Source organism: Echinops telfairi, unplaced genomic scaffold, assembly GCF_000313985.2.
Source record: "Echinops telfairi isolate 266 unplaced genomic scaffold, ASM31398v2 ScPeMD7_3533;HRSCAF=4204_0, whole genome shotgun sequence".
NCBI lineage: Eukaryota > Metazoa > Chordata > Mammalia > Afrosoricida > Tenrecidae > Echinops > Echinops telfairi.
Window position 1 is genome coordinate 8,798,599 of NW_022107431.1, and position 9,691 is coordinate 8,808,289.

At 46.1% G+C, this 9,691-nt stretch overlaps 1 protein-coding gene across 1 annotated transcript in view; it reads right to left on the reverse strand.

Annotated features, from left to right (window-relative positions):
• Window positions 1-256: 256 nt before the first annotated feature.
• The window catches only part of FNDC1 (fibronectin type III domain containing 1), a 78,547-nt gene continuing 69,112 nt past the window's right edge, over window positions 257-9,691 (reverse strand). The window contains exons 18-22 of the mRNA XM_030886837.2: window positions 7,470-7,549; window positions 4,241-4,270; window positions 3,387-3,548; window positions 1,921-2,043; window positions 257-1,019 (exon numbers count right to left, since the gene is read on the reverse strand). Of these exons, the coding sequence (XP_030742697.1) occupies window positions 904-1,019; window positions 1,921-2,043; window positions 3,387-3,548; window positions 4,241-4,270; window positions 7,470-7,549 (511 nt within the window). The 3' untranslated portion in view covers window positions 257-903. The remainder of the gene's footprint in view (window positions 1,020-1,920; window positions 2,044-3,386; window positions 3,549-4,240; window positions 4,271-7,469; window positions 7,550-9,691) is intronic.

Consider the following 9,691-nt stretch of genomic DNA (forward strand, 5'->3'; position numbering starts at 1 on the left):
GACTCCTTAGTAATTTATCTGACCTATCTCGAAGGCATAATGCATTTTCCATGTTCAAGAAAAGACCAGCACCTGAAGTAGAAAGTACCCTGCCCTGATGTGCAGTTTAGTTCAGGTACAGACCACTGATAGTATCTCAACATTCCAGGAACTCCCCTAGTCCAATAACTTTCCACTTCAGTGTACATCTTCCCTGGAAACTTGTAGATGTTAGCAAGTAGCACCTTTGTTCCAAAAAGTCCCACACACGTATCCATCTAATGAACCAGTACAAACTTAGCCATTTTAATTAATATTCTTGCAGACAAGAAGGTATATGTATATGCATATATACATATATTTATATATCAAAATTGAGAATTTACAAATAAGATTTGATACATTTAGCCTAGCAGTGGGTAAGTCCATGGGATAAATTTCAAGTGGGATACAGTTGCATTGGTGGTATTTTTAGTAATTCCATTCTACTGAGACAAAGAGATCTGAAGCATGCATTCAGTGAGCTTTGGAGGAGTGCAGCGAAAAGAAACTGTGTTTAGCTTTCTGTGAGGCAAACTTAGCATGTTCGTGTTGTTCCCTGGAGACACAAGAATGTCTGAGTTTTGTGTCCAAAAAAGATTGAAAATCACAATGTAGCAGTGGCATCCCCTGTAGCGGACATTTCTGATGTCTCTGGGGACGTGTTCTCGCAAACAAAAACTGAGGAGAAGCGGTGCAGACGTCCTGATTGAATCCTGTTTGTTGTCCTGATCATGGAGGGAAACAAGGGTTCCAGATGGAAGATAACCAGGATGTACAGTGTCGCCACCTGAAGACAGGAGAGCAGATCACCTGCCCCGAGCCCCTAGTGCAAGTTCGTCCATGGGGCAGATCAGGGTAGCTCTCAGCATGATTACCCTGTGGTTACCACTTTCCTGGGATGGAGACCCCACACTCGTACCAACCCACATAGTAGTAGGGAGTTCCAAAACCAATCTGACCGAAGCTGACAGGTTCCTGGCGGTACTGGCGATGGTAGCCTGGAAGGAAAGTGGGAAGAGAGGGAAGGGAAATGCATCAAACGTGCCTGAGCCAACAGGGAAAACATCTCCTCCTTACAACCTCTGTTCAGATGGAAGACCTTTGATAGATTGTTTCTATGGCAATTGTCACCGCCCAATAAGTATAACCATTTTAGGATGATGGTTCTCCAGAGTAGGAGGCTCTTTCCAGGCATGATCTAGGGGCTACAGCAGGACCACAGGGTTTGTCACAGGTAAGGAAGTGTCCCCATGGCAGCACTCTCCCCATAAAGGAAGATAATTTTATCCAATTGGTACTAAACACATGGAGCCCCAGGGGTCAAGCGCTCAGCCATGATCAATAGGTCAGCTATTGGAACCCAACCCGTGGCACTGTGGGAGGAAGATGTGGCAGTTTGCTTCCATAAAGACTGCAACCTTACAAATCCTCTGGACCAGGTCTGCTTTGTCCCCTAGGGCCGCTGTGAGTCTACATCTATTCAACAGCAGGGTTTGTTTGGGGGATGAAGTTTCACTGAGAGGCAGGGCTACAATGATGAGCAGATTCCCATCGGTCCTCAGAATGCATGACCTCTGAACCTTTCTCACTTGCCATGGTATGTACTCTGAGTCACTCCCTCTTACATACTTTCCACATATTCATTTTCCCCCAGCTACAGAGCATGCTCCTGTGAGCAGAGATGAGATCACATGCTACTTTGTGAGCCTCCCACTCCAAAGCCCACCTTAAGCCCAGCACCTGGCAGTAATATATTGTTGGTTCATTTCTTTGTTTTTCACTTTTGAGGATACAAAACGCTACCAGCATCCATTGCCGAATGGTAACTGGAAAACCGCAAGTGAATGTCCTCCTCTCCTTGCACGCCCAGTACAACGATCAGGCGCTTGTTCACATTACCTTGGATCGGAGGCAAGGCTTCTATGTAGGACTGAGGCCCTGTTCTTCCATCAAGGTGTGAGTCCACAAACTGGCAGTGGTCTTCACCTCTTCCCCAGCTGTCTCCAATGCTGTAGAAAGTGTCTGTACAGAGGAGCATAATGGGCCAGTAAATAGCCAAAGAATGGCATCGTGTTGAGGAGTTTGCACACACATTGGAGGTGCTTAGCACATTAATTAATCTCCACGTGCCATACTTACCTTGTATGGAAAATGTTGTTACTGCCACCAACCTGTTAAGTGTTGTTAAATCTTTATCATGCAGCAAGGTCTTATATGCTAAGTACTGAGCAAATGTTCAATAACTAGACAACTTACTACTCAGAGAGGATCAGCTTATAAGTGTTAGATTTATTTTTTACTCCTTGTTTTTGTTTGTTTGTTTTGTTTTTAAGAATTGGGTAATTGTGGTAGTTGCAGAATATATTAGGAATGGTTATGAAAGACATAAAGGTATGTGAAAATAGAATAACTTATTTTCATCCACAACTCTTTTATAAGGAAGGGTGAATGTGGGGGCGGGGCAGGGGGGGTGCACACAACTGTCCATGGTGCTGAACTTCCCTTCATAGTAGGGCAACGTGGCTTCTCCCTTCAGTGGGTGAGTGGGGATGGCTGTGCTATCGCTCCTGGTAACTGTGGAGCAGGAGACGGAAAGGTGGGGGAGTAACTGTGGAGCAGGAGACGGAAAGGTGGGGGAGTGAGAAAGAGCAGAGAGAGACAAGCATGGAGGGGGTGTTAGGAGAGGCATCAATACAGAGAAACTGCCATAGTGATGGGGAGAGCCGGGGAGGGGATGCACAGCTAACAAGAAACAACAAAACAACACACACAAAAACCGACCAGTGACAAAATAGACACCACCGGTGGGAGAGCTTAACTACTCTATGTATCCAACAATGGAAAGTCTCAAGATTCTCTAATTAAAAGAAAAAAGTGTGTGTGTTGGGGTGGCGCGGGGAGCTGGATGGAAACCGTGTGGTTAGAGTGTTCGTCATTCCCAGTCTCCAGGCTCCTTTTTGTCTTAACTGTCTAGCACCAGGAAAACAATGTAGCGTTTCGTTCTCGCATGTCTTTCACTCTCTACAGCTTTGCCTTTGTAAAGTCGCATGAGTGGAGGGAGGGGCTGAGAGGGGGATGTTCCCTCATCACTTCCTGTTTTCATCATCCGTGGATGAATGGTTCCAGACAAGCCTTTGCCTAGCAGTTCTCAGGTTTTATCGCTAAAGAAACAATGGATTTTTTTTTAATTATTTGGATACTCTCCAAAAAAGCTCATCTGTCCCGAGTGGAGCTGGCCGAATGATTGGCATTTCAGCCACAGTGAGGTATGGTGGGTCCATGCTTCAAACAGATTCTGACACACCTCATTTGTTGCATTAGCACCCGAAACAATAAGCATCGTCCACATCGTCCCAAAGACCTACCTTTCAGGTTATCGCTGAGGTAGATCTTATAACGCAAGGAGTTACAGAGGACGACCCCCACAAACTTCCTGTACCATGTCCGCTTCACGTATTTCCGGCCGTGGCAGTCGGTGTAGCCAGGGTCATGTTTGAAGGCAAAAGGGATCCAGATGGGCTCACCACCTTGATGACACACAAAAAACCTCTCTGAGCCCTGGGGCTTCCCAGAGCCGAGCTCCGCCCAGAGTGTCAGGAGATCTCCCTCATTCGTGGGCTTTGCCTCCTCACAAGGCCTGTCTGTGGAAAGCCTTCCCATCTCCCCAATGGGCACCTTCCTCCCCTCTCCCGCCTGTCTCGGTTCTGCAGTCCCCTGGGGGAGCTCCTTTCCGCTGATCAGCTGAGGTCTTGCCATTTCAACGAGGAACTCTACGAGTGAAGAAAGGGCTTGAAACCCCAAGGAAAACACTCTGGAAGGGCTGTCGTTTAGAGGCATGGCACCCTCCCCTTAAAGTGCCTATGCACTGGGGGGTTCTCAGTGTGTTTGACAACAAAGAATATACGTTGCACACAGTGTGTTTGGCTACCTTTTGAGCAATCTAAAGAATCCAAAAGGACTGCAGAAACTAAACTGCTTCATAGCTACTGGGTACCCATCACAGGTTGTTCTAGCGATTGGCTGCTATGGCCTGCCCTCCCCCCACCCCACCCCACAAAAGACCCCAGGTCCTTCTTTTCCTCACATCAGGAAGCGGCCAAACCATAATATTTGTCAGAACATCCTAAAAACGAAAGCCAACGGTCCAGCCTTTATATTTGTCAGTAATCAAAGCAATCTCATATTCCAGAAGAAACCCGATCTCGGGTGAGCCACTTACCTGGTGGCCTGACGACTAGCAGAGGGTTGTCTGTGGGGGGAGAAGAAGACAAATGACATCACTACCCACCAACGGCCCAGAGTGACTGTGCTGCCAATCACAGCCACCAGGCTGCCACTGGTTTGAAAAAGGGATACTCGCTGGGTGCCACCCAAAGGTTTCCCTTGGGTTCTGTTTTCCAACCCTATTCTCTTAACACTCTTTTTCGCCGTATTGCCTTGTGATTGACTTGTAAGCCTTGGCTAACACAGGGGTTACGGGGCCAGGCCTCCCTCACAGTGGACAATCCACGTACAGCTTGTTGTGGTGGCTTCTGACCAGAGCGTGGCTGAACAGATTTTTCCCTTGTCTCCATTGTAGTGAGTTCAAGTGTTGTGAGTGCCTGCAGAAAATGCTGGTGTACAGGGTGAAACACAGCTGGAATGCGTAGGTCCCTTACATTGGATAACACATCATCACGCACTGTTTTGAAAAATGCCTGCCTTTGATGAAAGGGAAGGACATGAAGGGGATGGAAAAGTCCTATTATCTTTTAGTTCCATTGTTTTCATGCACTTTTTGAAGGTACACCCTCTACCCCACAGGTAGAAGAAAACGCACCTTGTCAAAACTTTGCATTTCAGAGCCAGATAACGCATTCACATCAATTCCTATCCTCAGGTACGTCTCAGACCTGAGTTTATTGGTAGGTTTTCAGGTCCTAATGATCTCATCTTTCTCCAGAGCCTTTGATCAAATGAAGTCTAGTAGTTTCAATAGATCCATCTTATTTTTGGAAAATGCAGCCATCAGCACAGAGGTATCTCTAAGCTGACAGATTAATCACCGACCATGGCTGCTTCTCTCTCTCTCTCTCTCTCTCTCTCTCTCTCTCTCTCTCTCTCACTAGATTCTCATATGTCACAGGTTAGAAACACCCATGAGGTCTTTCATCTACAGCCTTAGTGCAATGTTTTCATAAAAGATTATATTTTCCCACATAATTTGATTCAATAGATTTTGAGTCATTGCACTTAAAACCCATTCCTATGGCAAATCTTCCCAGATGATGCTACATTAGGAGACAATAGAACAAAGTAGAAACTCCAGCCACTTTGGTTATAGACCTGGCTCAGCTGGGCTGAGGGGATGGGCCTGGCTTTGGGCCACAAGTTAGTCTGAACCCTCAGCTGGTTTGCTGTATGGCTAGGTCACTGAGCCCAGAATGACCACAGGGCACCAGCTCTACCTTGTGCTGCCTCAGATCACAAACCAAAGGAACAGCTTCTTCTTCTTTTGGGGGGTGGGGTGGGGGTGGGGGTAGGGTAAGGATAAAATAATAATCATATAAAGATAAAAATACAAATAATGAGTACGAAAGAAAAGACCATCATCAATATTTTAACAGCCAGGGAAGAAATATTTGTCATGGAACAAGTAGGAAATACTTGAACCTAGAGCAAATTCAGGTTGGGTCAAGAGGGAGGTCAACTGACCAAGGATCAATTCTGATCCAGCATCATCAAGTTTACAATGAGCTCTGTCTGACAGTAAAGCTGCCTGGGACCCTTGCCTGCGGCTACAAGGGGTCTGCCGGAGGCTTCATCAGACTAGGTGCTCTGCAGACAGATTTTGGGCTCCCACTGTCCTTGTCCTCCAAAGCCTTCTACAAATTGGGTGCTCACAATTTAAGCTCAGGTATCATTCCCTTCTTCAGATTTGGATTATATTATTTATAATCCTTGGATCACACAAGCTGGTGTGCTTCTTCCATGAGGACCTCATTGACTCCTCACGTGGATGGCTGCTTGTTTGAATACAAGCCTTTAAGCCCAGACGCTATCAGGAACACATTCCAGATGATCGAGTGAGGCCTGTTGGCCCAGGGAGCTACGCATAGGGATGCTAACGAAAAAGTCCGCTGGTTCCAACCCACCAACCAATCTTCAGGAGGAAGATGAGGCAGTCTGCTCCTGTGAGGATTTACAGCCTTGGAAATCATAGGAAATGGTCTTGCTCTGTCCTACAGGGTAGCTTGAAAGCCATGGTGGCGTAGAGGTTACACAATGGGCCGCTAACTGCAAGGTCAGCCATTCAAAACCAACAGCCTGTCCTTGGGAGAAAGATGGAGCTTTCTACTCCTGTAAAATCACAGTCTCAGAAACTCACAGAAGCAGTTCTACTCTGTCCTATAGGGTCAGTATGAGTTGGCATCGAAGCGATGGCTGTTTGTTTTTTTTAGGGAAGCTATGAGTCAGAATGGACTCAAGGGGTTTGGTTTGGGGTTTCATGTGCAGCGACCACCATCCATCGGTGGAAGTTAGCATGCTGCTGTGATGCTGAAGAGGAGTCCGTGGCACGTCCAGACTTCGATGGAGTAGGAAGAAAGGCCTGGAGATCTGCTTCTGAAAAGCGGCCAAAGAAAGCCTCTAGATCAAGGGTTCCATCCTCAACCCATGCAGGACCAGGTAAGTTTCCTTTTGCCATGAGTTGGGGGCCAATTGCAGGTCAGGTCCCAGCATGGTTTCTGAACACCAGCACCCACAGGGAATCCTCCAAGTGTTACTGCTATGACAAATACGTCTAGCTAAATCAACAGCAAGTCCAGCCACCCTGCCTCCTATAAGGGCCGTGCCTCAGGGACTTCGTTTATTGGAAAATCCACTGCTTTTCAGCTGTTTGCTGAACAACAACAAAACAAAACAACTCTGTAACCAAGCTTTTCACAGATACATCCACATCTGTTCGTTGTTGGAAACTAACCCCCCCCCTTTTTTTGTTGCTGTTAATCCATCTCCTCTACTAGGCAGCTCCAGTCAAGCCTACTTTTAATGTGATTTTGCAAGCTTTCACATAGGAGAAAGAAAACAATGCTTCGTTTATAAAGAGTGGTCCGGTATTAGCCTATTAAATGAGAAGTAAGAATTTAACATCGTTCACATTTGCCAGATGGGAGCCCTTATTGTCAATCAGGAGTTGGCAGCTATAGAGAAGGAAGAGCCAATTCTGTCCCTCACAACAATTTAAAAATTATTCGAGAGTCATAATAGATATATTTTTACAAACAAATGACATCCCCATGTTCTGGAAATGAAAATATTTTCATCTTCAATTTTACATCAATGTCAATGTACGTCTCAAAAGAGCCACATGTGGCTCAACAGCAGCAGTTTGTCGAGGACCCCTCGTCTAGATTCGTCCCTTGGTTTCTCAGAGACGAGAGTGCCTTAAAGAACTGAAGTGGGCATACCTGATTCCGTAACGAAGGAGACAGAGGGGCTGACAGGCCCATAGCCATGAGGGTTTTTGGCTTGAACTTTGAAATAATACCTGAAATTAGAAGAAGAAAAAAGTTTTGATAGAGACCATTTTCAAACTTTCTGGGTCAGGTGACGGATTCCAAAATGATTCACCAAATACTGGGTGTCAATCTTTGAGTCTTATTTTTACTTGTTAAAAACAACATAGGTCATCGGTGCCTCTTCATATTTTTTGACCTTTTCCATTTGGGGTTGACGTCTCGAAATCATATCTATGAAAAAAAACCCAGCATTGGCAGGTAGCACCAGGGAACAGAGAGGTGTGTACGAGGCTAGAGGGTGAGGCAGCACGTGCCTGTGTGACTTCTCGCCCCAAGGATTGTCACCATCTGCGCAGCTCTTTCGAGTTGCCTCTCTGATGCGCTGCTCCTCTGGCCCCACCTTGCTAGGAACTAGCTCTTGCACAAGCTCCTCCGCACTCCACCAAATACAATCCAAACTGATTTTCCTTCTCTTCTTTTTAAAAAGCAAAACTAAAAATTCTTTGTATTATGGCTTGGGTGAAAGTTTGCAAAGCAAATCCACTTTCCATTCAATAACAGATACACATTTTGTTTCATGACTTTGGTTGCAAGCTCCACTATGTAACTACCTGCAGCCTGATTCCTTCCTGGGTTTCTGTTCCCATTCAGCCTTCTCTCCTGCCCCTTCCTGCCTCCGGAGCTGTGTTTGGGGGACAATGCTGCCCTTTGGGGCTTGTATGGTTGATTGTTCTCAGAAGTGTGTTCTTCCCTGGTGTTACTCTTCACCGTATATACCAATAATAGGGCCAAAAGTTGGTCTCTGGGTGTGGTAGTTACATAATCTCCTCTCAGCTTGAGTGTAGAGGTGGAGTCTAGTCTGTCAATCAGGTCAGAGCCAATGAAGCCTCTGTGCGGGCATAGCCTTCTCCTGAGGATTCTGGGAACTCCTGTCTTCCTCCCTGGAGGGAGGACACACTCTCTACTTCATATTCTGGAGGAGCCAGGTGGAGACCCCTACCAGCCCTGAGATGCTCCCACCACCACTGGAGTCACAAGACTTTCCACCCGCTGGCCTGTGATCTTCCTGCATTCGGCATCAATGCATGGTTTTGTGAGTCCAAAGAGCAATTTATGGATTAGTATCAGACATATGGGCTACTATAAGACTTATGGACTTGATCTGGACTGGGTTGGGATGTTTCTTAATATAAAATTGTCCTTTGATATAAAGTCTCTCTTACATATATATGACTGTCAGTGGATTTGTTTCTCTAGTCTACTTGGACTAACACACTGGGGGAGGAAGGGTATTTAGTTCCAGGTTTGAAGGTTGTCAGCAGGGCATCTCCTTAGGATCCAATAGTTTCTATCAGATCAGTAAAACGAGTATTTTTTCTTTTTTTTTTTTCAGTTTGGGTTCACATTTTTCTCCCACTCTAGCCAGAACCTTGTAGTGTGATCCTGATCAGAGCAGTCAGTAGGGGTAGCTGGGCACCATCTACTTCTTCTGGTCTCAGGGTAGTGGAAGCTGAGCGTCAAATGGTTCAATAGCCCTTTGGATCCACTGTTTGCTTGTATCTTTGATTTTCATCACCTTTCTTTCCTCCAGTCAGTTACACCAATAGTTACACCTTCCACGGCTGCTCCCTTGCTTTTAAGATCCCAGTGACTACTTACCAAATAAAATGCAGAACATTGTCCTTGTGTGTCTATGTTGTGCCAATTGACCTAGAGGTCCCCTAAGACCCATGCCCAGTGACCCAATTCTGACCATGCGAGGCCATGTAAGACAGCAGGATATCTGACCCAGTCATGGAGCAACTCATGGTTGGCAGAGAGGATGACAGCAAGCCCAGGCACTGAAGAAAGAGAAGTAAGCCCAAGAAGGGGAAATGGTGAAGGCTTACAGAAAGAAGGCTTTGCTGAGGCTTAGACTTTGGCTTGGAGCAGAGAATGTGCAAGGCAGTACTTTTTCCCTGGGCCGATTGATAGCCAGGTAGGTGGGGAGTCACCTTACTTTTCCGTCTTATAAGCTAAAAGGCAAAGGGTGGATAGAAAAAGACTGGAGACCAACTTCAGGGTTGCAACCCATAGTCTTCTGTCTTCCTCTATGCTCAATCTTCTGTCTTCCTCTATGCTCAACCTTCTGTCTTCCTCTATGCTCAACCTTCTGTCTTCCTCTATGCTCA